Here is a 27,758-nt window from a genome sequence, read left to right as displayed (position 1 = left end):
TTCTTTAGGTTTATTAACCTTTAATAAATTTATTATAGGATTGGCTACAAACATCTTTGTTTTGAGATCTAAGGTAGCATTGGGGTAAGTGACTGACTGGTCCTTTTGGACTGGGAGTAATCTGAATATTGATGTGATTTTTTTGGTGTAAGGAACCATCTATCACAAAGGCAAGCTTGTCTGGGTGGCAAGATAGACCAGAGTAACCAAGTGGTCTGTGACCCCATGTTAAGGCTGTTGTACTGCTTGATGAGTTCCTACTTGTTACGTGATTGATGAAATCTAATTAAAGAACATGCAACCTGTTTGAGGTTTGTGTTCTGTTCCTTGACAGTCTGCTCTAACGTTGGCTCTCAGGTGTAGCCAGAATTCATTTTTGGCAGGGCCTCTGGGTTGACACAGGTGAGCACAAGCCTTGTGTCACAAGCGAAACAGAGGCTGATAAAAATGTGGGATGAATTGCTTAAAATCTGATTGGGTGGGCCTGCTTTCAAAGTGCTTTTCAAAGGCCCACCTCTAGCTACGCCACTTGGTCTAGATAGCTTGACAATGACATCAAACCAGATCTCAATGAGGCAGGCAATGTATGGTGTTTCATCCAAAGTCAGATCATGAATGGTTCTGGTTTTGTTCACTGCCAACATTACATTCATCAGCAAGCGATTGAGGCGGTCATCTTCAGCTTCTCTGCTTGTTGGTGACTATGTTGAGTGTGATATGATGTCTTGCCATATCAGAGACACAAGTGATCTGAGAGGATGAAAAGAGTATTGTCACAGATCCCTTTGGAGGTTCCACTCCTCCAAAAACTATCATTTTACCAAGAAGATTTGCATGGTGGTCCTTATATGCATGGATCTAGTTGTAGGAGAATACAAGAGTGGCACATCAGTGTATGTTTGTGAAATTGAATAAAAAAAAAATAGACTAATTGTAAAAATTGGTGGTAAAACAAACAAAAAAAAATTGGCAGGAGGACTCAGGGGCAGATGTAGTACATTAAATACTCATTTAAAAAAATCAGCTAGATGCAAGTTGGTGTCCTTTTAACAAAAGACTTCTGAAAATTGTTTGTTTGATAAAACCTACATTGCTGCTTTGTCCTTTTGTTTGTTTTCAACATACAGTAATTTTTCATGTGAATAATTTGCATTTGTATAGCATTTAAGTGTCTTCAGAGTCAGAGAAGGCCATGGAAGAGAGATGATATAATGGTCTAAACATAGGATTTGGAACCAGCATCTCCAGAATTCTAATGCCTCTTCTGATACTCGCTCTCTTTGTGGTTTTGGAACCTCTCTACCATCTTGTTTTCCCCATCTGTAAAACTGGAATGACCTTTGCCACCTGATCCTCTACAGCTTTTCCACCTTGGAGTGAGCCAATCAGCCTCTTTTCTTCTACCTATCTACATTGTTATGTTGTGTTTAAACAGACTATTCTTTTAAAAACTTTGTTTAATAATTATAGAACACTTTTTTATGTTTAACTATTTATTACCACATCCTTGTGAGGCAGGAAAGCAAAGTATATTTTTCTCCCACTAGATATACTTTCTTCAAAAAGGAGGAAAAGCAATATTCTAAACCCTTAAAAGTTTATAGCACTTTGAATCACATCAAAGCTATGAGGAGAACAAAAATGTTTATAGAATATCATTTGAAAGTAATTGAATATTTCATCTTCTTTTCCTGTTAAAGCAATTTACTAGAATATCATCTCAAACCCTTACTAGCAGTACTGTCAGTTATAGTGTATTTGTCAACATGTTTTTCCTCTTAAAGGTGGATTCTCATGAAAAGTTAGCTAACTTTTCAGATTGCAGACTTATTGATGATTTCATCTAAGCTATGTCCCTAATGTTGAAAAACATACATTATTTCTTTATACACAAATACTGTTAAGTGCTCATATATTGCGTACACAAATACCTTTTTTTTTATATGCACACAATCCCAGCCACCTGAAATTTTGAAAAGCAGTCTCCGATCTTCTAATCTAATAAAAAAGGAACCAAAAATCACTGTCTTTAAAAGTTAAATCCCCCAATGCTGGAATTTTAAGAGGAAACATTTAATCTAAATTACAAGTTTTACAAAACAAGTGTTTCTTCTCTCCATTTACTAATCAGCTCTAAATAACCTATGCAAAAACCACTGCAAGGAATTAGACAAGCTCAATCCACCCCCTCCATTCTATTTAATACACGTTCTCATAACCCTCAACAACTAATGCTAATGCAGACTATTCTCCCTCAGCACTCTAGAATTAATAGTCAAGATCATTATATTAATAATCAGTTGCCTTTGTCTGAATTAATGGCACTTAGCTAGTCAGCATGAGTGGATGTTGATGTCATAAAAGAGAAAGTTCATATCAATTACTGAGAGAAAGTCACCTATACTCAAAAGAATTAATAGAATTTGATCATCAATATTTCAGAATAGCATGGAATGCACAAAATTAGACATAATTGATACTTTGTGGGGATGAAAGCGCTTTTGAAGCAGAATTTCCATAAAGAGTTGGCTTCTATTGAACAAAAGCTCTGATTAAGGCTTTATTATTGAAGAAATGAGTTGCGGCTCCTGTGGTGTGCTGATACTGTTTTAGTGGTATGTGCCTGTCTCAGAAAGATCATATCACATAAGTGTCCAGGGCATAAGTGCTTCTCCCTCCCTTTAGGTCAGCAACACCATGGTGTGGCCCAAGTGCTCCCAGGCACCAGGTGGAACAGATGAGGGACCTTCCCTAGAGGAGGTGCATGGCATGTTGGCTGTGAGCAGAGATGGGGCCCATCCCTTCTTCAGAGACCTGCCTGGTACTGAGCCCCACACAGTTAACTGTACGAGGTGGCTTCTGCACCCCTGATCATCAGGGTTTGCTGTGTGCATCTGGCTAAACTCTTTGCCTCACTGCCAGAGCGTGAGTGCCCAGGACTTGCCAGGGTTAGTCTTGGGCTCTGTAATGAGCTGCTTCCTTTGGTGGTTTTTTTTTCAAGGGGAAAAGGCACTTACACACACACACACACATTGTAAAGTTTGATATAAAACTTGTAATCACATCCATGCAAAATTTTAGCTAAGTTACTTATTTACATGGGTCAAAAAAATCCAGTTCTAACAAGCTTCTTTGTGCACATGCCAGGAGCATAAGCTTAGGGGTTCCAAAATTGTGGGGAGGGCATGAGCACTGCACAGGGCCAGGGTCAGGTAGGGGCTCTATCCAGCTGGGGAGGTGGACAAGATTCTGTGAGCCCCAGGAGGACAGAGAGAAACCCCTGCTGACCTACGTGCCAGAAGCCTGGGTGGCCTCGCTCCCCGGGACTAGAGACCGATCTCCAGCCGCTACCGGGGCGTGGCAGTGAAAGGAACCCGAATTCCACGCCCCCTCCCATAGCTCCGCCCCTATAGCTGGCGGGGGGCGGGGCTGCAGAGGGCTCCTCCCTTCCGAGCGTGTCGCGCCGAGCGACGTAGCTGGTCCGTCCTACGCGCGGCGCGAGCTCTCTGAGCGCGCAGCTGTGGGCGCGCGCAAAAGGGACCGTTGGTCTTCATGGAGCGGAGGCTGGCGCGGTTCCGAGCCGCGCGCACCGCGGCCCAGCGCGCAGCACCAGCGGGAACGGCCGCGGCTCCGGCTGCGGAGCTGGACCTAGACCTAGAAGCGGAGGCAGGCCCCCAGGCCAGCCCGCGGGTCCGGGAGCGGGACCGCCCCGCCCAGGTGAGATGGGGGCGAAGCGGGGGCCCGCCCCAGCCGCGCGCGGGAGAGGCGGGCTCGGAAGCCCGGCCGGGGTTGGCGCCAGAGGCCCCCCCCGAGCCGGGGCAGCGCTGCTGGCGGTAGCACGTGCCCGCCGCTGGCTCGGGCCGCCCGCCCTGCCCCGGGGTGGGGCCCCGCAGCGGGACACCTCGGACGCTGCCCCCCCCCCGGCTCTGGCTGAGCGGGCCCGTGCGCGCCGCCGCCTCGCCAGTCGGGCCGCTGGGGCGAGCGCTGTGTGGGTCCGTGGGGGCGGGGCGAGCGCAGCCGGTCACAGGCAGCGGGCCGCAGTGCCCCTCCCCCCGCACAGCCTGGTTGCTCTTCTCCCCCACAGGAAGGTCCTCGCAGGCCGGGACCCCCCCCGGACGCCGCTGCCGCCGCCGCCCCGTGGGGCGCCCGCGCTCTCCTGACCCACGTGGCCTTGCTGAAGTTCCTGCTCTGGCTGGTGCTGCTGGGGCTGGCCGCGGAGCTGCAGTTCGGGCTGCCCTGCTTCGTCCTGTCGCTCTTCTACTGGCTGTACGCCGGCACGCGCGGGCCCGGCCGGAGGCGGCCGGGGGAGATGAGCGCCTACTCCGTCTTCAACCCGGGCTGCCAGGCCCTCCAGGGGACGCTCACCGCGGAGCAGCTGGAGCGGGAGTTACGCTACGCGCCCGCGGCCGAGAGGTAGGGGTGGGCGCCTGGCCACCTGCGCGCACCTTCCGCCTCCCGGCACTTTCCATGCCGCTTTGGCTGTGTTTCTCCCGCTTCTGACGTGCGGCCTCACCGTCTCTTCAGAAACAACCGTTCCTCGCGGACTGAGCTCATCGCGCTCCCAGGGAGTGAATAGCGGTGGCTCGAAATAAGAAAGTAGCAATCTCGGTTCCAGGTGAAACGCCTTAATTGACGAGCCCTGCCTTGAAGTAATGGCCACTTCTGTAAGGTGATGTCGATTCTCATTGCCGTTTGAAGAAGGCTGCCTACAGCGGACTGATGTTGCCTTGTACATCACTTTTGCACACTTAAGGCTTCTAGTTCAAGCCTCTCCTCAGAGGGCAGTCCCTGACACCTGGCCTTTATTTTCTCATGCTTCTTGCCCATTAGTGAGAACACAATGTGTAAAAATTGTCATTTTACTATTAAGCAGCCTAAACAAGCATTGAAGCCTAGCCTGTCTTTTGGAGACTGAAGAAATGTGTTCTGGAGAGGCATGTAATGAGGACCCCATGTTCTCTGGGACCGAATTCCCCAAAATGTTAATTTATTCTATTAATTAATGTTAATTATTTTATTCTGCTGTCCCTGTTCATTCTTGTTTCTTCCCACCTACATATAACTGTGTCTCATAACAGAAAATATAGACAGATTAAAATTTGTTATGATTATTTTCACCGATATTTTTTATTTTGGGCAAAGGCTTTTTCTTTATGGTCTGCCTGGGGCCTGACACTCCCTCTCCTCCTCCTCCTCCCCCGGCATTTTTCCTGCCACATCCTCTCCCACGAATGTATATAAGGGAATGTGAGAGCAGACTGACATCAGTTGCTTTCCTGCATGGAACAGTGTAGAGAACATGTGCTATAATCCAGTTAATTCTCTGTGGTGGGGAAAGCTGGATCTCGAGGCTTTAGCAGGCAGGTACAGTGGAGGCAGACCAAATGTTGGGAACCTGGCTGCAGCAGCATAGCAAATTCCACTGCAAAAATGCTGTGTGTTGTAATATATTGGGGAAAATTCTAAATTGCAGGCCTGCAGAATCCCCAGGGCCCTGATTTCAATGAATAGGGTAATTCACATCTGTCAAGCTTTTTGCATCCTCAGGAAGACACTACTGCATTGCATTCCATTCCATTCATGTTTTGAAGGTTCTCTTTGTCAGAAACCAATGCTGTTTTTTAAATGAAAGTTAAGATTTGGGAGCACAGTTATGCAGCCAGGAGTAAATTTAGCTGCTGTGGAATCTCAAAATGCCCTGCTTGTCAGTAAGAACTGATAGAACTTTTATTTAGCTCTAGCTAAGTCTTTAATAGTATGATTGACTACTGTTTCTTCTCACCTGTATCATTGTACAATAGAACCTCTCAGAGTTACAAACACCAGAGTTATGAACTGACCAGTCAGCCATACACCTCATTTGGAACTGGCAGCAGAGACCAAAAAAGCCCCAAAAAACTGTACAGTACTGTGTTAAATGTAAACTACTAAAACAAATAAAGGGAAAGCTTAAAAAAAAATTATAAGGTAAGGAAACTTTCTATTCCTGTTTCATTTAAATTAAGATAGTTAAAAGCAGCATTTTTCTTCAGCATAGTAAAGTTTCAAAGCTGTATTAAGTCAATGGTCAGTTGTAAACTTGTGAAAGAACAACCATAATGTTTTGTTCAGAGTTAACACCCTGCAAGTGTTCGTAACTCTGAAGTTCTGCTGTATTTGCATTTCACCAGGCTGATAATGCTAAAATTATAAAGGGATGATGGCTGTAAATGAAGCACAGAACTGGTGATGGTGAGGGAAAGTCAGTTGACGTAATATCCATAACATTTTGCTGTACATATTAGCTTCTTAATTGTGCAGATTAAGGAATACATACTTGAACACAGGTATTGAGTCCAGCACAACACACTTCATGTGAACTCCCAGCCACATCCAGTGATACCTAGCCTTTTTTATAATGCTGCAGGGGGAATGGGCTGCTCTGATAGTCTGCACCCAGGCAAATTTACTTTACAGTCTGTAGTGTAGGGTTTGATTATCCATCTTCTTACTTAGTCCTTATGGGAATGTGATTTATCATCATAAAATAACTCATCCTGCTTTAGGATCCAGCCCAAGAGTTACTTATGGTTTCACAATAAAATGTGAAGTGTTTTGGGCTTCAGGAGATGAAAAATAACCATTAGAGAGCTTCAAGCTCTGCCAAGATTGCCTACTTAAAGAGCACCGATATGGTCTGTATTGTTAGACTGAGTTATTCACAACTGCGGGGGGAGCGGGTAGACCTAATGTAGGAAAAATTACAATAGTGCTATTTTGTCCTAGTTCATAATAATCTCCCATTTCAATAAATCATTTTGGTTTCTGGCTGGACAAAGACAACTTTTATCATCATGGGACATTTAACTTGAATTGGTGGAGATTCTTGCCTCTGGCAGATGCTGTACTTTACTATCCCTTGAGCTGTGAGAGATTCTTCTAGTACAGTGGCTCTCAACCTTTCCAGACTACTGTATCCCTTGCAGACATCTGATTTATCTTGCTTACCTCCAGGTTTCACCTCATTTAAAAACTACTTGCTTACAAAATCAGGCATAAAAATACAAAAGTGTCACAGCACACTAACTGAAAAATTGCTTACTTTCTCATTTTTAACCATATAATTATAAAATAAATCAATTGAAATATAAATATTGTACTTACAATATAAATAGTATACAGTATAAATAGTGTACAGTATCTACAAGTTGTTGTCTGTATGACATTTGTTTGTATTGACTTTGGCAGTGCTTTTTATGTAGCTTGTTGTAAAACTAGGCAACTATCTAGATGAGTTGATGTACCCCATGGAAGACCTCTGCATACCCCCAAGGGTATGTGTACCCCTGGTTGAGAACCACTGCTCTAGTATAAGTCTCCATGGAGGGGCTAAGGCAGATAATCTGTGCCATGGCTTTGCAATACTGGCTGATGTTAGTATGTTTGCCTCAAATGTATAACACTACGAGGAACCACACCAATAGAAAAGAAAATCAAAAGTTGGTTTTTCAGTGTAATTATAATTTATTTCCTCTGTGGAAAAAAAATGATGTAGTAGAATGATCCTTTGCAGTCCAAAGTTAGCAGCAGGAATTGGGAATGAAATAAGAATCCTTGAAGCATTTCTCCATTTGCAGAAGATAGTGAGATGCTCTCACTGAGTTAATCAAAGTGGAAGGACACTATTAGTAAGGATACCAATCATGCCTGAGCTACTGAGGATCTTTAAGCTGATCTCCAGCTAGCTTTTAGGCTTCTAGCATTGGATTGTGTGCTATGATAATTAGAAGACTGGTTTGATTTGCATGAGATATTAGTAATTCTTTCTAACAGCTACTCTACACTACAGAGTTTGTTGATAAAAATCAGCTTTTATTGACAAAAGTGTAGGTGTACACACTGCTGCTACCAATGTAACTCTGCTGCTATGCCAACATAATAAAACCACCTCAACGAAAGATATAGGGCTTATGTCCATGTAGTTAGGGCAACGCAGTGTCACTGTGTTCCTAACACTGGTATTTGGCTGCCCCCCACTCCTTTGGAGAGCTGACCCACTGAGAGTGGGGAGGGGAGAAACCCTAGGCTCCTGGGACAGGAGTAGGGGGGGTAGCTGGATCCCATGCCTGTGGGGGCAGTTAGACTCCCAGCAGGGAGCTGCCTGCAGAGCTGAGAGACTGGGCTGTCAGCTCCCCACACTACGCCACTTAAGTTGGTGGAAGTGCTCCTGGTGAGGACACACACAGTTGACCAAGAAAGGTAGTGTGGACATCAGCCACCACTGTAATTAATGTGGTGGCTGGCAGTAGACCTAATATAAGTCAACTTAGGCCTTGTCTACGTGACAAAGATAAGAGACTTTCTTACTATATGTGTTACTGCTACCTCAGTCAAACATCTTTTCTGATTCACACATCCTTCTGTTCACTTTGTATTCTAACACAGTAAATGCAGAGATGAGGGGGATCAAGAAAGTTATTAACACTGCAGGAGTAGAACATGTTTTTTAGGCAAACCAGTGGAGGACAGATTCTCAGTAAGTGACAATATCCACTATATAAAGGCTTTTCTTTTTCTTTGAGAGAACTATAACTTGTCAGTTCTCCTTGAAAATATTCCACCAAGTACTGTATAAAATGTAGCCAAAAGAAAGAAACAAACAACACTAGTAACAGCTTTATTGGCCAGGGGAATGAGATTCCAAGGAAAAATAAAACATCCATTTAAGGTGTACAGGGAGCTCATATAGTCTACACATGCATCTTCTATAGCTGCCTGTCTTTTTACATGCAAAGAAACCACATTCAAATATAAATTAACCTTTAAACATTCATGAAAGAGTACATATTCTTTGTAGCCGCAAGGATGGACAAAGCTTTCACTCAGTAAAACCTTAGTTACATAATCTCTGTGCATTTAAAGTCTGGCCTTCAAACACTTTGAAACAAATTATAACCAGCGTGAGTGAGCATGTTGTTGCAAGGCTCAAAAATACACATTCATGTGGCTTATAAATGCAGGTTAAAAAGATACTACAAATTATGAAGCATAGGCAGCACTCATACAACTGAGAGTAGCAAAAGTATTTTATTGAAGATGCCGCTCAAACATGGTGTAAAAACTCTTCTAGGAGCTGGTTGAAAAATGTTTATTTTTTTCCAAAGAAAGGATTATAAATTAGCCTAAATATTTGGAAAGGTTGGATCACTGATAACTAGGCTGGCCTGAGGATTTTTTTCATTGTAACTTGTTTTACCAGCAACTTCTCACAAAACTAACTTCATGCCTCAGAAGTGATTTGATTTTTTTTTCCTGCAGAAGAGGTGAAGGACTGAGCGCTTGTATTTTTTTTTTAAACTACTATATGACAAATAAGAGGATACTTGAAAGTTTCTCCAAAAATTATTTGTTCTTGCTTGTATTTCACCACAGAAGCATCAGGCATGATTCTCTGGTTCGCTGGTATTCCTGGTGGTTTTTTTGGAGTGCTCCCTTTAACAGTAAGAGGGAGAGAAGTGGCTATGGAACTTTCTCAACCCTTAATTGAGAGGGAGGTTTCTCAGTCTAACAAAAAGCACATTTCTTCCAACTGTTTGTCATCCTTTTGCATTAAACACAAAAATCTGCCTGCCTGTAATCTCTTTCATCACCCATCTCTGGACCCTTTCCAGTTCTGCTGTGTATCTTTTGAGAAGGCTGACCAGAAATAAACATGCTATTCTAGGCAAGGTATACTATTGAATTTGACAATGACATTATAACATTTGTTACTATAATTTTCTATCCCACTCTCTAAATAGCCCAATTCTCTCTCTCTTTTTTTTTATATGGCTGCTGCATAATATGTTGAAGTCTTCACTAAATTGTCCGTAACAACAGTCAGGTCTTTCTCCTGAGATGTAACATTGAATTTAGAACACAGTCATGCATGAGAATAGTTAGAAGATATTGCCCAGTGGAAGGAATAATTTATTTGTCCATGGTGAATTTCACCTGGCGTGATGCTGCCTATTTGCTTTGACCTTCATTTCAATCCATTCCTGTTCATCATAGTACTTAAGCATGCACTTTGCTGAATTAGAGCCTTTGTTAGGACTCTCTGAATTGCCTCCCAGGGCTTCGAAGTTGGGTGGTGAAAATAAGGCATGGAGAGACTTCCATATGAGGAGAGATTGGAGGACTTTAGTTTTGAGAGGACTAAAATAAAAGGGAGCATGATGGGTACACAGAAGGTAGATGGGGTGTTTCTGCTTATGTTTCCTTAAAGAAGCAAGACCACCACCATCAATGAAATGGAAAGGCAACAAATTTAAAACTGATACAGTGCTTTCTTTTCTTTTCCATGTAGTGCATAATTATTCTATGAAACTTATGCTCACAAGATACCATTCAGGCCAAGAGCTTTTATGGTTTAATTAGAATAACCAATTATATTACATAAGATTTTTTTTAAAAAAGGATTTAACATTAGGAAGGGCTAGAGTCACAAAGGTATTTAGGTGTCTAAATCTGAGACTTAGGTGCATAAAGCCCAGTTTTGCCTCCAGTGCGATCCGCCAAACTCCGGGCATATTCTCATTTGGTGCTTACATTTTCAAAGTAAAAGTTCCTTTGGTTCAGCCTCAGAGTGTGCACACTGCTGCTTTCTTCTAGATAGCCGGACGCCTGGCTTCCTGCCTATGCACCAGGACAATTCACAAACAAAGGAAGATTGACATTTGGCCAACTAAGTCACACACCAGGCCTGATCCGGTATGTGTCCCCAGAGGCTGCCTAGTGGATCAGATCCCATTCAGAATCTGAGCAGGAGGCACAGCCACCCTTATAACTTTTAGCCCAGTAATTAGATCACTAACCTGGGGTGTGGGAGACTCAGGTTCAGTTCCCCCATCTGCTTGAAAGGATGAAATGATTTGACTGGGGTCTCCCATACTTCTCAGGAGAGTGCCTAGTCAACTAAGCTATGAGATATTCCAATAGTGGGGGTGGATAGATGGGGAAAAAGGGGAGACAGATCCTTCAGTTGAAGCTGTTTCACTATGGATAAATAAGAGACTTTGGAGCAGGGGGACTAGACCCTGGGTTGGTGGATGCCCTAATCACCAGGATACAGTGTTGCTCTCGCTCAAGGACACTCTTATTTATCCACAGTGGAAGAGCTTCAACCAGAGATACACCCCTTCCACCTCCCCATCCCAGTCTGCCTGTCCCACAGGTCAGTAGTTAGCTCATTCTCACAAGAATCACTTTAGGCAAGCCTCAGCTGCCTTACTCCAGGAGAGAGGTTGCTGGGCTGTGCATCACTAGCAGAAATAAGTCTCTCCTTGCAGCCTGGAGTTAGGTGCCTATCTCAGTGAGAGAGGCAAGACTTAAGCCAAACCCCTATCATCAGCCTCTCCCATTAGCTAGCTTGCTTAGGCTGCTCTTCAGCTGCTGTTTGTGACTCGCAGTCTGAGGTGCTTATCTCACTTTGTTCATTGTATAGCAAGCCTAGGCACCTAACTCCGGCTTTGAAAATTGCAGTGTCCTTCCTATGCTTTCTAGGCATCTAAAGGTAAGCTTTGGGAATCTAACCTGAAGACACTTACCCTTTGGAGATGTTATTCTTTAATTGTGCACTATGAGGTTTCTTGCACTTTTCTTTGGAGCATCTGGTATTGGCTCATACTGGACCACTGGTCTGAGCTTATATTGCAATTCCTTTATCTTGACTAATCCAAACAATTCCACTACTGCAACATTGTTACCTCACTGCCACCTCGCTTTTTCAGCTCATTAGTAAATATATTAAAAAAAACCCAGGTTCTAACATGGAAACTTGTGGCATCGCTGTATTAACTTTTTGTCATGTTGAAAATCAGGTCCATTCTCTTCTCTCTGGATGAGAATTTCCCATATGCATGTAAACAAATGTATATTAATAAAGTACATAGATTTTTTAAATGTTTTAACATAATGCACATTTTATTATTCTCAGGAAGTAACAGCCACTGTGTAAAGGGAGACTGTAGCAGTTACAGCTCAACCTAAATAAAATTTTCTTTGAAATTTGCTATATTTTATTTTTTTCACGGCATGCGTGCAGAGGACTTAAATCACTGATTTATTGGGACATATCAAATGTGCTTATCAGCTATCTTGCAGCTATTTGTATGAAATAAATACAGTTAAATCATAACAATTTAATCCATGTTCACTTATGAACTCCATGAAGGACTTAGTAAAATCTCCATCGCACTAGAGATGTCCACTTTTATTACTACTCCCACCTTAGGAAAAAGTGAGCAGATATATGAGCCTTCTAGCACGTCCTGAGCTCAACAGACTCTGTTTTGCAGACAAGCTGAGAGAACAAAAGCAGAGTCTAAAGGTAGAGTCACAGAGGACATAGGTGTCCAACTGCCACTTCAGGTGCCACTGACATTCACAAACCTCCTGTTCAGCTGCTTTCTAAACTTGCAAGTGCCTAACGTCCCATGACACCTACGTTTCTACCAGTGGGCATACACAAAACCACCTAAGTCCCAACATAGCGGAGCTGCTTCACACCCTAGCTCATGCATAATACTGATGGGATTCTTAAATTAGGTGCATACCTATTGGTTCAGGCCTTGCATAAAAGAGAGTCACAAGCTGGCAGACCAATGGCTAAGGAGGTGGGAGACCCAGTTTTGAATCCCCATTCTGCCTGAGTGATTTGAAGCAGGGAGCTGAATCCAGGTCTCCCACATTCTTGATATATGCCCTAACCACTAGGCTGTTGGGTATTCTGGGATGGGTCTCTCTCAATCTCCTGTTGAAGCTGTTCCACTTTGTATTATTAATTATTGGAGCAGGGACTAGCAGCTGACTCTCCTATATGCCAGGAGCATGTTGTAACCAACAAAAAGTCATTCTCTCACTTTTTCTTTCTGGCTCAATGAATATGTATTTATACACAGCAGAACAGCTTCTACAAGAGAGAGAAACACCCAAGTCCTGACTCCAAATCAGGCTGAGCCGGGATTTTAAAACAGGTCTTCTACATGCAGGTGAGTGTCTTAACCATGGGCTTCTGGCTATAATGGGGGCAGGGTGTCTTATGAGAAAGGGCTCTCCTGGTTAAGGGATTTAACTCCAGGAGAAAGTTCACAGCCCAGAATTCTGATCAGAGGGAGGCATGTCCCTTTAGATCTTTCAGTCAGGTGCCTTTGGCTCAGATTATGAGAACTAGGTACCTAAGACCCATGTAAAACAGCAGCCGCAGGAGGCGGTTGTACCTTTATCTTAATGGTTAGAGCTCTTACCCAGGATGTGGGAGAACCAGATTTGATTCCCCCTTCTGCCTGATGTGGAGCAGAGATTTGAATTTGAGTTTCCCACCTCACCGTAACCACAGAACTATGAGATATTCTGGGGCATATTTCTCAATCTGCTTTGTTAAAGCTCTTCCACTTTTTAAATAAATATTCATTGAATCCGGGAGAGAATGACTCTAAACCGCAGTGGTTAAGGCACTCTTCTGGGAAGCAGGAGATCCAGCTTCAGATCTCAGCTCTGCAATTATGCAGAGGGGAGGGTGGAATTGAAGCCGGTTCTCCCACATCCTGGGAGAGTACTCTAGCCACCGGAATAAAGGTTATGGGGAGTTGGTTCTACTACTGTTACTACTTTTCCCCTTTGTGAAACTAGCCCCAAGACTGAGAAGGCCCTGCCACCTGCAGGGCATTTACACCAGGTTCACATTAGGTTGGGTATCTTGGCTGAATTCCACTGGCAGTAAACAACACAAGAAGAGAGGCAGGCCCCTAAGGCAGCCAGGAGTCAAAGTGTTGATCCTAACCAATACAACCAAAGCTTATTTACAGTCAAAGAGAATGAGTGGTATCTAGGGGGATCAATGTAGGGGGAAGAGGAGTATTTTTGCCAGCAGTGCAACATGAACTAAGTCATTAGGCTATTTGAAGCCTAATACATTTAAAACATTGGGCCTGATCATTCAGTCCTATACATACAAAAGTCTCAGACTTCACTGGGCTGTTTGCCTGAATGAGGACCACAGGAGTAAGTCTTTTCACACTAAGGGCAAGTCTACACCACAAACTTGCAGATGCAACTGTGCTGCTTTAGTGCTTCTGATGACGCTCTAAGCCAATGGGAGAGAGCTCTTCCATCAGCTTTTAACTCCATCTCTCTGAGAGATAGTAGCTGTGTCAGTGGGAGAGCTATGCAGCTGTGTAATGCAGGAGGTTAAGGTCGGTATAACTACATCACTTGGGTGTGTAGTGTAGACCTGGTCCAACTAACTGGAGCGAGGGGTATTAAGCTTCTCTTACTGTTCTTAGGTAGGCTCTGCTCTTCATAATGCTGAGCACCTTCAGCTCCTGTAGACTTCAGTGGGAGTTGAGGGCAATTAGCATCTTGATTAGGTCCTTGGACTGGATTCACTCATTTTTAGAAAGAGCTTTGAATTTACTATTTTTTTATTCATTCCTTTCCTCTTGCAACATTGTAAGTGCTGAGATTCTAAAGACTCATTTAGAACATAAATTTAAATAGCTCTAGCACTGAAGAGAAAGTACAGCAGGGAACTGTCCTCAGTGCTGAAAGCGTAGATACTAAATAAACTCAATTAACGTTTTAGTTCCTGGCATCATGAGTAAAGAACCTTGAAGATATATCATGCCAAAAGAAAACAAACAACGCAAGAGACAATGAAACCAAGAGACTACACTAGAAAACTCCAAGGATTCTATTATTTCAAAATGAAGAAAATTTGGCAAGATGTGTAATGGCCACAACATAACTTTTGCATGTTTGTACACCTATGAAGTAGAACATATCTTCAACAAAAAACATTATCCACTGCCAACCACTTACTCTGAGGTGCAACTCATTATTTCCATCCATATTAATATTTGTGCAGCCACTTGAAGGTGCAGAGTGCTATGTAAAAGCATAAGCTAATTTGTTATCTACATTAATACAAAGAACACAGCCATTGACAGAAAGATAGGCCCTTTTATACACAGATCATACTTCTCCAAATGAAGCTTTAAAAAAACCAAATTCAGGCATATGCAGAAAAAGCAGGACATTACTGTTCACCGTCATGGGCTTTATGGATGCCCCATATTTGCCCCTTTGCATCAAGCAGTTAACACATCTCCAGCCTTGATTTTGGGATGCTTTTGTTATTTAACTGTTGTGGCCCAGTGACAGTATCACAAAGAAATATGTTCAAGCTCCACTAATGTCTTTTTCTAAAAATAGTATCAGCCTCACCTTTCCCAGTAAAAGTACAAACATGGTTTATTGACAATAGTCATGTTCTGTATTCTTGTAATTTAATCAGTGGATCTCAGCTCACCCACCTACAGTAATAAGCCATTGACCCCATGGTTTGTGACTAGATCAATGCACTGCTTTAGTTTTGGCCACCTGGAGGCCTCAGGTGTTAATAGGAAGAAACTTTAAACTTACTTTAGACATGCTCAATTTATCCTCTGATGTGTTGATTACATTAGCAGACTGCTTTCCTTAGAAACTTTGTCCAGCTGCCTGCAGCAATGAGCAACAGAAGTTTAAGTCTGGGTCCAGCAGGTGTTTTTAAGCTGCTTGCCTGGGTGTTTGGGGGTCTTCAGGTGACAACTACAGTTCAGTTTGGGCGATCTGGCTCATCTGTATTTTCATCTGTAGAAATCCTAGCTGAATGTGGCTTGACAAGTGGCAGCATAGACACTGCTGCCTACTGTGCCTCCACTGCTTAGGCTGTTGGCCGGACATTTCAATGGTTTCATACTGCTGTCTCTCTGGACATAAAAATGTTCCAGCCTCCAGCGTTCCCAGCTTTTCCGAAACTCTGTTTGAACCTTATATGAGCAAAGGAGAAAACAAAAGCATTTAATATAGAAATAATCAGGTCTTGAAATAATCCCATTTTGGGGCAGGAAAAAATATAATGTAACACATTATTGAAGGACACTGGCAAGGTTTTAAGGCCCCCTTATTATTGCTTCAAATAGTTTCCCTAATTACTTTATTGGTCCATCACAGCATCATTTCATAAGTCAAATAATGGCAGCACTTACTCTTACCTCTATAAATAAACCTGTTTATGCTACACAGCAGGCACCAGCATGCCTTGTCTATATTACCTTGCTCCAAACAGTGCTCAGGTGCAGTTCTGAAACTGTTGAATGTGGTCTGGACTTGTCTGCACTTTGTTAGATAGTTTTTAGCACCAGTTCAGCAGCAACTGTTGCACATACCCATTGTCAGAAATGCATGCATTTTCTTACTGTAAACACAGCCAAAGTGTCCAAGGACTTGTCTACACTTACAGCTATTGAAGAACATTACATAGTACCTTTGACTATGCTGTCTGCAGTGCAGTTAAGCATAAAAATCTATCTGCATAATATAATAAACCATTGTGCCTAGTACTTTCATATGTTGGTTAATTGTCACATCTTAAATTGAAGTAGGGGATCAAAATGTGTCACATCCAGGTGTGGCAGCTCAGCATGCATGAAACTCACTGCTCCATGTCCCCTGTAATGGACTAGTTTTGTGTGTCTGAATGAGTCATGTTGCCCTCTAGTGACTGGGCCACAAAGAGCATAAGAAATCTACCAGAGGGATTAGTTAAAAGAGTTGTTGACTGAGACATCTGAGTTGTACCTGAACTGAGTTTTTGGATCTAAAAGGTAAGGATTCCAGTTCCAAATTCCTCAAAATGAAGCAAATCTGAGGCACTGTTTCAGGTAAACTACTGAGTCAGCAATAATCTTAAAAGGTAAAGTTCCAGCACTGAGATTTACCAGGTCCACAAGGTTTCTTACATATTCTTTTATAATAATATATAACAAATGGAAGAAAGGGGAAGTTGATTGTACTGAACATAAAATCAGAAGCTAAGAATTGTAGAAAATTGATAAGGGAAGCAAAGGGACACACGGAGAAATCTCTGGCCTGCAGAGTTAAGGACAATAATAAGGATGCTTTTAAGTATATTTGGAACAAAAAGCATCCTAGCAATGATATTGGTGCATTACTAGATGGAAATGGTAGAATTATCAACAATAATGCAGAAAAGGCAGAAGTGGTCAATAAATATTTCTGTTCTGTATTTGAGAAAAAACATGATGTTGTCATATAACACTGTTTCAATTTTACTAGTATCTCAGGAGGATGTTAAAAAGCAGCTACTAAAGTTAGACACTTTTAAATCAGCAGGTCTGGAAATTTGCATTCAAGAGTTCTGAAAGAGCTGGCTGAGGAACTTGCTGGACCATTAATGTTCATTTTCAATAAACTTTGGAACACTGGGGAAGTTCCAAAAGACTGGAAGAAAGCTAGTGTTGTGCCAATATTTACAAAGGGTAAGCAGGATGTTTCAGATAATTATAGGCCTGTCAGTCTGGCATTGATCCTGGGCAAGAAAATAGGGCTGCTGATACAAGACTTGATTAATAAAAAATTAAAGGACAGTAATATAATTAATGGCCATTAACATGGGGTTACAGAAAAAAGATCATGTCAAAACTTTTTTTTTTAATGAGATTACAGGTATGGTTCATAAAGATAATAGGGTTGATGTAATATGTCAAGACTTCCGTAAGGCATTTGACTTTGTACCACAAGACATTTTGATTAAAAAAATCAAAACGATATAAAATTTACACACCACATATTAAATGGATTAAAAACTCGCTAACTGATAGGTTTTAAAATGTAATTAGTAAACAGTGAAGGTTCACTGAATGGATGTATTTCTAGGGGGGTCCTGCGGGTACTGGTTCTTGGCCCTACCCTGTTTAGCACTTTTCTCAATAACATTGATGAAAAAATAAAATCGTCACTCCTAAAGTTTGCAGATGACAAAAATTGGGAGAGTTGCAAATAATGAAGAGGATAGGTCACGAATACAGAGCAATCTGGATTGCTTGGTAAGCTGGGTGCAAGCAAAAGTATGCATTGTAATATGGCTAAAAGTATAAGTACACATCTAGTAACAAAGACTGTAGACCATACTTACAGGATGGGAGACTCTATGCAGGAAAACAGTGATTCTGTAAAAGATTTGGGGATCATGGTGGACAACCAGCAGCACATGAGCTCCCCAAGTGTGACACTGTGGCCAAAAGGGCTAATGTGATCCTTGGATGCATAAATGGGAATCTCGAGTAGGTGTAGACAGGTTATTTTACTTCTATATTTGGCACTGGTGCAATCACTGCTGGAATACTGTGTCCACTTCTGGTGTCCACAATTCAAGATATTGATAAATTCAGAGAAGAGCCACAAGAATGATTAAAGGATTAGAAAAAGTGTTTTACAGTGATAGACTCAAGGAGCTCAATCTATTTATCTTAACAAAGAGAAAGTTAAGGGGTGACTTGATTACAGGCTTATAAGTGCCTACATGGGGAACAAATATTTAATAATGGGCTCTTTAATCTGTCACAAAAAGGTATAACACAATCCAATAGCTGGCAGTTGAAGCTCATTCAGACTGGAAATAAGGCATACATTTTTAATATTGAGCGTAATTAACCACTGAAACAATTTACCACAGGTCATGGTGGATTCTCCATCACTGACAATTTTTAAATCAAGATTGGATGTTTTTCTAAAAGATCTACTCTGGGAATTATTTTGGGGAAGTTCTATAACCTGTGTTATACAGGAGTTCAGACTAGATGACAATGGTCCCTTTTGGCCTTGGAATCTATGAATAGGTCGCATCAAGGAAAGTCACGACTCTTTTCCCACAAATACCATCCCTAAATTATGTAGCCTGAATCCTTTCCCATAGTCTATGTGATGAGAAGTTACCCTCTAATTCCCTCTAGTGAGTCGTTACTGTATGCAGGAGCCTAGAACAAACCCTGAACTGGTACAACTAATAGTTTGGGCCCATTTTCAATTTCTTTTTCTTCAGTAAATGATGTTCCTTGTGTCTCCCTTACCTCATTGTTGATGAAGCAGTAAAGAATTGCCACCATCAGTCCCTGAAATCCAACAAGACAACAAAAAAACAGTCAGAAAAACAACCCATACAAATGCTCCAAGTTTTGCTAATCAACCCTGCGGGTGAGGGGGAGAACATCTCACTCCAAAGGGGAACACTCCACAGTTAGAGAAAGAAAGAAAAATGGAAGAGTTTATTCCTCTCTGTTGAGAAAAATCTTGATGACATGACCCCAAATAGCTCCCACAGGACAAGTACATTTTTAGATTCCCCCAACCCTTGCTCCTTAAAACTCCCCCCAGGCTATTAATACTCCATACATCAGTAATTGATGTGGACATTGAAATGCAGGCTGTAGGTGGCTGTGGGGGCAGGGAGTTTAGAAGAATAATGGTCACCCACCACAGATTCCTATAAAGTGGTCACATGTGAGACAACAGCTGAAAAAGAATCCCTACAGAATCACCCACATCCTTTCTATCTATACTCCTTAACTATCTCCTCACATGCACAGTTACAGTCCTACAGAGGTGCCTTTCCAGGGTCAGATTTCCAAAAAGGTATTGTAGCAGGCATATGCTTTGCCCTAGGTGACACCATTACACTTTCCCAGGAGACCATAGACTATTTCTGTTTTTAAGTCTTGCACACAACCAAAAATTAATATGCAAAGGGGCCAGATCACTGCTGGAGATCTAGGAAGCACTGAAAAGGGGGAGTGTGTGGCATACCAGGAACAGGACTCCGGCCATCTGATTTTAGCCCTCTGGCTACCCTGCTTTTCCTAGGTTCATAAGCTAACATCCAGATCTGAATTAGTAGAGAAATTTAGGGAAGCTGCCATGAAAGACAATGTGGTCTCCAGCAGCATTTATCATACAAACTGGGCTGAATGAGTGTTTCCTGGGTGTTACCTGGAAGGAGGTGAAGGAGAGTTCACAAAATAGTTTCACATAGCGTAGCATCCCTCTGGCGTGCTCATCAGTAACAAAGGCAAAGATGACCTCATGGGTCCCTAGCAGCGGGATCAGAGTCAATGTAGACTTGGCCAGTCTAAAGTAATAAAGAATGGAAAGTCTCATAGCAGGCAGTATAGTGGCTACAGATTAGCGCTGAGATCTGGGAACCTGGACTCCTCAGTTCTTGTTTCTGACTCATCAGGTAACCTCAGCCAAGTCACTTCACCATGATATGCCTCAGTTTCCCCCTCTGTAGAATGGGGATAATATTTCCACATGACATATGGGGTTATGAGGATTAATTCAATAATGTTTGTAAAGCATATTGAGATCATTGGCTCAAAGGCACTATAAGCATGCAGAACACTATAAATTATTGTATAAAGAGAAGTACTGATTGCATAGCACTTTGAGATCATTGGACTGCAAGTGCCAGCAATGGCCAAAGGATTATTTAGCATTCCTTAGCACTTACATAGCACATTACATCTTCAAAGCACTATGGCTAACATTAACTGTAAATCACTGAGCTTTGTAAAATGAGAGACGTGAACTTAAAATAAAAGGGAATGATAGCTGATGATGTTTAAAAGGCAAGCTCCAAAGACCAGGGACCTGGGTAGTGAGGGAAAAACCCAAGTAAAATATCTTCTCCCAATGAAAGAGCAATGAGCAAAGATATGAATACACAGGAGAATGCCTCCAGAAACAATGGTTCTTAACTCTGATGAAAGGAGTAAGACACTGAACACCACAACCTGGTAATGAGATGCCTGAACCCTAAGATGGGAGTTCCTAGGCTGCCTGGGGCCAGAGAACCTTCTAACATGTTATCAACATCTCACGAGGAGTTGTCATTTGCAGACAAGATGCAAGTTGTTCCTCCAGCAAAGGGGACACAGAGGCTCCAGTGGAGTCACAGGACTCTCTGAGTCTATTGAATGCAGATTCCAATGCAGCCTGCTCGATTAGCTTGGCATTCTGTGTGCTGTGGTTCAAAGTGGCATGCAAGCAGAGGGGGATGGAGAACCGAAGCAGCTATTTACATCAGTGTGCACTTACAGACAGAGGGGAGATGCAGGATAACCACAGACCTAGGCAGGGGTTCCATGGAGTGGCTGAGAGGGTCGTTTAAAAGGGAAATCTAGCAGCCCCACTTGCCTTGTGATTAGGGCTCTGCACTGCCACCTGAGGGAGCCAGGGTCAAGCTTCTTGTTTCCTCATATGGTAGAGGCTCAACTTGCTCTAGGGACACCCATGGGGGAAAGGGAGGAGCACCTAGTGCAGCTGCACCTCTGGTTAGCCTATCAACAGTGCTAATGGGCTCCGAAGGGAGTCCCACATGGCTCTACTCAGCTAGGAGTCTTGCACAAGTATGGGAAAGACCCTTGTGGGAAATAAAGGGCCAATCTCCCAAGATAAAATTCTCAGGGACAGGCAGGAAGTTTCCCAACAACCTCAGACCCTCCACAAAGGAAAAAGCATTTGCTGCCATCAAGATCTCTCTCCATCAACAAGAGGCCTGGCAGGGAGGAGAAAAGAAAAAGTACTGAGAGGGACAAGGAGAACCTATCCTGCCTGACTCCAGCACAGATAGGCCCAGTTGCTTTCCAAATACCCTTGAATCTAATGCAGTGTATATCTAGGGCACCTAGCCTGGGTGTATTTAACTAGAGAAAAACAGCTATAAAGAACACAGCAAAAGTGTATAGCCTTTCAAACTGCATCAGTGCCCTGCAGAACAGAGGAGATGGCAGAAATGAAACGTTACCACTAACTTTTTGGAGAGGAGTGGAGAGGAATCCCTGGCCTTCAGTCTTGTTCTCATCACAGAAGCCGGCCTGATCTTGCTGGCTCTTGTAGTGAAGATGGAGCTTTCTAGGGCTCCCACCCAACAACTGTCAATGCACCCTCAAGCTGCATGAAGAGGAGGGGATCTTTTGCAAGGCAAGTCTTCTCCTGTTATAGTGAAACTCTGCTTATAATGAGTGTGTTGAGGGGTGTGTTGCCACAAAACCAAAACATCACTCAGAGAGGGTTACACTGTATTAAAGTTCATGATCCATAAACCTCCCTATTACTAGGGTCACAGATGTTGTCACAGCAAGAGATGATGTGTACCCAGATCCATCTTATCTCTCTTAATCCACCAAAAGGAGCCCCTTCTCCCATGCTGAGCACCAAATACCCATTAAACAGCCATGATTTCATGTACAAAGAGGCTGGCAGCACATAAGGATATCAGTGATTGCTGCAGTGAATTGTTATAGCAGAGAGAACAAAATGTGATTAGAAATGGCAAGGTCTTTAAAATTCCCATGGTCTTAGACTTAGCCACCCATCACATCAATGTTTGGAGATTCCTCTAAGTGGAGGAGAGAGTCTAACAATTAAGGTATCTGGGGCATACTGGGGCAAATCCAGACTAGTTCGGGGCTGGGTCCCACATTTGTTTTGCACTCTAGAGTGTCATGATGCTGCATCAACACATCATAATGTTCCACCAAAACGACAGTGGGTCACAGGATATTGTGACGACCCACGCTGTCATGCATCAATGCAGTGTCATGATATGCACATCATTAGGTGGGACAAGTTTGTGGGCCTCCCAAGATTCATATGTGGGAAGTATCTTAAAGCCCCAAAGACACAGAAACCAAAGGATGAAGAATATGCCTGTGAATGTTGGTGGAGTGAATAGCTGTCCAGGTGCAAAGACAGTCCACATGGAAAGAAGTCTGCAAGATATTAAAATCATGCAGTTAAAATTAAAATCATGCAGTAAGCCTGGCATACTGCATCAGACAAAGAGTCACACAAATATGCTCAGAAAACTGTGGACACAGGTCCTGATAAAAAGGGCACAGTAACTAGTGGAGAGGGGAAGTAAGAGGAATGATGGAAACATGGATAATAGTGCTTTTCTCTGTCTATATTTCTTAAAAATAATTGACTAATGGATTTTTTTTTTCAGTGCTCATGGAAGATTCTGGATTGACAATCCCAGAAACCAAGACCTCTGTTTTCCATAGAACAGGTACAATAAAGGCATTGACAGGGCAGGTTTCCCATAAGCTCTGCACCCATCACTGGACTTCATCTGTGGCTAGTTGTTCTGGACAATCATGGTGCCTCCTGCATACCACCCAGTGCCTGAAATCTTCACTCTCCTATGGCAATCCACTCCTGCTTGTGTCTCCCTTTTCAAAAAGTACAGAAAGTGTTAGTTCACCAAATAACTTACCTGCATTTTGTGTCAGTTTTGCACATCAGATTTGCTTGCAGCTTGGAAATGATGATACATATAACTCGGATAAAGATCAGGAAATTAACCTAAAAAAAAAAAAGAAAGAAGCCACTGATGTGTATGTGCAAGACACTGTGTGCATCAAAGCATCCATAGACAGGGCCCTGTGTATTCCATGATTCTGCAGCTGCAATTTGCTATGGAATGCAGCTCTTGTCACGGAACCATACTCCATAATCTATGTGTCTAGCTTTTATGATTGGAGAGTTCATCTTTAATATGTAAACTGAGCATAAATCTAAGTAGTGATCCCTGCCTGAATGTGCAGACTGCTGGAATCAGGAGTTCTACGTGGTATAAACTGTCCTATTCATCCCAATTGGTGACCTGTGCGCTCCATAATTCTGTGACTGAGGAATCTGGATTTATCATTTTGCTGTAGCCGTGTGTCTGGCACTGGGTTTTCTGCCTCCCTGCCCTACTGCCTTTTGCTCTCTAGTTTTCCTCACCAGGGGAGCTAATGGGATTCCAATGCATGTTCCCTGCTCCATATTCCATGGAGTCAGGCAGCAGTGGTTGGGGCGTCAGAGCTGGAGTCCAGCTTGTAACCAGAGAGCAGGGGAAGCCCAAAGGACAGACTAGTTAGCTGGGATGCTTGGAGAACAGTGCATTAGCTGATGCTCAGAGTACTAAGGAATGAGCTGCTGAATTGGCTAAAAGCTCCCCCCTTCTCTGGAACATGAGAAGGATGTTCTGGGCTGGGTCAGGTAGACCACAAGATGGGGCCAGGCCTAGAGTGCCGGGGAATATGACTGGGATGCCTGGAGATCATCTCAAAATATAACTATTATCAAAAATAATCAGCAATGTGTTTGACATGAGTTATTCTGAACTCTGACCAGAACTGTGTGTGTTGTGTAAGGGTGGAGGGATGGGGATGAAGTGTATTTTGTGCTGATAGAAAAGTCAATGTTGCTGCAGAATTTGATGCTACTGTGCTGGAGCACATTGGAGCTCTGTCTATATTTAAACCTTTAACATCAGATCATTTAAAGTTAATTATAAACACTGAATACAAGTCAGATTAATTATTTTCTAATTTGTATTCCACAAGCATAGCATGACAGTGTTTGCAGTATGTGGTCAAATTAAAGAAGTATAACATCATTTGGGAGTTCCTTTGCCAGAAACAAAATTGGTTTCACATGATTACGTTTCTGAACTGAAGTGAGGACCAATAACTTCCCACTTTTCCTATAGGACAGTGACTGATGAGCACCACCATTATCTTTCATACTGATTCTCACATTCTGTCTCAACCTTTAACCCATCCATTATGCAATCTCTCAGTTTTGGCCCACAGACGCTCCTTATAGTTTTTTCCCAATTGTTACTTCTGAAGAGCAGAGCTGCTGTACGGTAGCTTTGTTAGCAAAAGTGTATCCTCCAGCACTGGCCGCTCTGGTCTCTCCATCTGTACCATTGCATGCATGCTGAATCCCTATACCTGCTCCTGATCACTCACCCCAATGGCGATTAGAATGGGCAGTCTGATGATCAGCCAGTAATTCATGTTATGGTTTCTGGTCCAGCAACTGGGAAGGCAGCAGGGAGGTGAAACACAAAACAAAAAATTAAGAATATGCAGTAAGTCCCTTTTCTCTCATCATATGTCTCAGTAATGCAGACAAAAAACAATATAGAGAACCAGACACCAGAAAGGCAACTCATGCTGACATGGAAAACAGTGCAGATACTTAATTCTTAGAAACATTTGAATGCCTCACACTAAATTGCAGCACCCAACTGGGTGCTGTTAGCCTGCCTCTTTTGCATTATGATGACTAATCCCCCTACACAATTTTCTATAATTGAGAAGATATACAGCATTAAATCCAGGGTCCAAATATGTCATCTCCTGAGCAAGAATTGGTTAAAAGTCAAACACTTTGCTGCATTGTAGCTACCCTAATCTTTCCATTCAATACTATTTTTTATTCATCTTAAAAGTGCCAAAGTCAACTCTTCTTGTTACTTAGCTGTTTATGAAGATCCCATAGAAGGGAACTGCATTGTGTTGATCAGATTTCCAGCCTCCCTCTCTCATTTTTTCCTTCTTAGTGTTAAGATAAAGCATCTATATTTAAAAACCACAGTTCACTCACTCCAACCTGGGCTGTTTAATGGAGATCAGGACAAAGGGCGTATCAGTATATGCATAGGTTTCAATTCACAGAAATTTGAGAGAGAAAGTTATGAGCAAGCAGCATGAAGAGTTCCTAACATTTGCATAAATTGGAGTAAATAACTTTATTAATCTCCTGCCAAACCATACAACATTATTCAAAGGCACCAGTTCTTATTAAGACTAACAGATTAAAACATGGTGTTTCTAGGCCACACAGTTTTTGAGATATGACAGGCCACAAAGAATATAAAGACATTTCCCAACAGGTTAATTACACTTCAAGTCTTTTTCAAGTCTTATCAGCCAAAAACTATAGTAATCACATCTTTTATCCATGGCATATGAACATGCCAATTAAATTTTGGGTGGTGGTAGTGGGAGTAAGAAAAGGAAACTTACAATGGGAAAGCTATGGGTTCAACTTTAACCATGGAGAGCCTAGCAAACCACAAAACATTCAGTTGCACCTAAATGTCACTGTAATGGAGACATTAAAATACCACACAGAAAAGTGAAGCAGCTAAAGCTTACAGCATCGCAAATGTCCCTATCTTGCAGGTGCAACAGGGCTCTATTTCAAAGGGCTCTGCTGTTTTTCAATTATATTTCATTTTGGTGCACACAACAAACATATTTTTTCAACTCATCTGTTCTACTGCCAGACCCTGTTCTACTGTATTTTAGCCACTGGTGAATAGGAAATGTGTATTTTGAGAATAGTCAGAGCAGTTTAACTGGGACTTGGTTAACAGGAGAGCCACTTCAATAGTATGGATGACTGGGAACCAACTTCATGTAGCCTTTAAAATTAATTTTATGTGGATGCTCCTGAAACATGCTGGATACAGGCATAGCTGGAAGCAGAGTTTTAATTTCTCTGAGTAGCTGCAGTGGAAGCAGAGACGATTTTTAAAGTTCCCAGTAATGACAGAGGCTGAGAAATGGTTCTTTACATGAACTCTGCTACATTTATACATGTATTAATTGATTTCCACAGCACAGAGCAGCTTTAACTATTTTTAAATTTATACAAATCCATGTAATAAAAACATCATTACAATGCAATTAAAGTACCAGCACAATTAAAGTGTCCAGAAAATAAAACTGACATCTGTAAATTATTTCTTATCTATTTGTACTTTCTGGCATTGTTACAGTAATAGAAACATCACCATCTATTGTGACTGGGATCTATTCACTGGGAAATGAGCGTGCTCACCATCTCTTAGACCGTGTTTAGCAACTCACAGCATTGGGTCCCTAATGGGGAAGTGATCCAACTAACCGAATACTGCTGTAAAATCTGTTTTTCTTTCCCAAGCTTGTTTTCCTTTTTAAAAAAAATCTTCAGTGCACTTCTGTCTTGGTTTGGTGCAACTGAACAGCCCAATTATAAAAAAAGCTGCAATCCAGCCTGCCCCCCCCCCCCCCCCATTTTGCATCCGCAATTAACTTACAGTGCAGACGTGGGTGTGTGGGATGACTGTAAGTACCAGATCTGTGGGTACATTCCTATAATTAAGAAACATATCCTGTCTTTACTTTCACCCATAAATAACTGGACCCACAAAAACAAAGGTAGATTAAAAAAACAGGGGAGTCGAAATTGTCTTCTTTTATCAATTCTTTTTAACGAATGGCAGGTTTTAGGGGAACTCCACAGTTATAACCACAGTTGTGGCAATCCTGGTGAGGCAGGAAGGAGACAGTTTGCAAGTAGACCTCCTGTCCTCGCAGGTTACAATCCTTTATTCTGAGTGGTTACATTCTCAGGATTGCCTAGAACATTGAGCCACTGTAGCCCTGACCTTATTTATTTCTAGTTATGCCTCATAACTAGGGAGATAGTTGAGTCACAAATGAAATTTACAGCCTTCTGCACATCCACAGTGGCAGCACTATGGCAAATGGCATGAAAGATATCCCTAGACGCGCTAACAAATGCCAGCCTGAGGCCCCAGGCATAGAAATCTTGTCCTTCAGAGAGGAAGCTGCACAAGGTTATTTATTACAGTATTTTACAAATATTTATACAAGATTTAGAAAACCTAATAAGATGCAAAATTGCCCTTTTAGGGTCTGCTGAAGGCAGCAAGCAACAGTTTTCTTTAATAGAAATCATAAGTCAGCTCTGAGCATTGCATAATGCAGAAGGCTGAGTGAGAGCACTCTGAATACATTTTCCATACCTACAGAAAGATAGGCCTGCCGAGTGCTGGCTGTTCACGTTCTTAAGAGCTATACTGATCATCTGAACTAGACTTGCAACAGATCATTGGACCCAATTTCTTATTACAGAATACAGTAGAGACAGACTTGGACAGGATAGACAGAAAACCCTAGGATTATTTTAGCCTGGAAAGGAGAAGAGTTAGAGGTGCCTTGAGCAAACCATTTCGTATTATGAAAGACACAAATAAAAATTGATTC

At 42.3% G+C, this 27,758-nt stretch overlaps 2 protein-coding genes across 2 annotated transcripts in view; one reads left to right on the top strand and one right to left on the bottom strand.

Moving 5' to 3' along the window:
* Positions 1–3,538: 3,538 nt before the first annotated feature.
* On the top strand, positions 3,539–12,030 carry SAYSD1 (SAYSVFN motif domain containing 1). The gene is made up of 2 exons (XM_067564767.1): positions 3,539–3,717; positions 4,085–12,030. Exons 1-2 carry the CDS (start codon positions 3,553–3,555, stop codon positions 4,415–4,417), a joined length of 498 nt encoding a protein of 165 aa, XP_067420868.1. The 5' UTR covers positions 3,539–3,552; the 3' UTR covers positions 4,418–12,030.
* A 3,632-nt stretch (positions 12,031–15,662) lies between these two features.
* Positions 15,663–27,758, bottom strand: part of GLP1R (glucagon like peptide 1 receptor) — a 118,382-nt gene continuing 106,286 nt past the window's right edge. The window contains exons 10-14 of the mRNA XM_067565374.1: positions 24,666–24,735; positions 23,138–23,226; positions 19,849–19,987; positions 18,933–18,974; positions 15,663–15,830 (exon numbers count right to left, since the gene is read on the bottom strand). Coding sequence (XP_067421475.1) covers positions 15,663–15,830; positions 18,933–18,974; positions 19,849–19,987; positions 23,138–23,226; positions 24,666–24,735 — 508 coding nt within the window. The remainder of the gene's footprint in view (positions 15,831–18,932; positions 18,975–19,848; positions 19,988–23,137; positions 23,227–24,665; positions 24,736–27,758) is intronic.

This window comes from Emydura macquarii, unplaced genomic scaffold, assembly GCF_026122565.2.
Source record: "Emydura macquarii macquarii isolate MOO-44397 ecotype Brisbane River unplaced genomic scaffold, CSIRO-AGI_Emac_v2 contig_2676, whole genome shotgun sequence".
Lineage (NCBI taxonomy): Eukaryota > Metazoa > Chordata > Testudines > Chelidae > Emydura > Emydura macquarii.
This window is presented reverse-complemented; position numbering and strand designations above follow the sequence as displayed.

What these genes read in the sequence shown, in the direction of transcription:
- SAYSD1 (XM_067564767.1), top strand. Translation starts at nt 3,553, where the DNA reads ATGGAGCGGAGGCTGGCGCGGTTCCGAGCCGCGCGCACCGCGGCCCAG. An exon ending in AGCGGGACCGCCCCGCCCAG is followed by an intron (nt 3,718 to 4,084) that starts GTGAGATGGGGG and finishes TCTCCCCCACAG; the next exon opens with GAAGGTCCTCGCAGGCCGGG.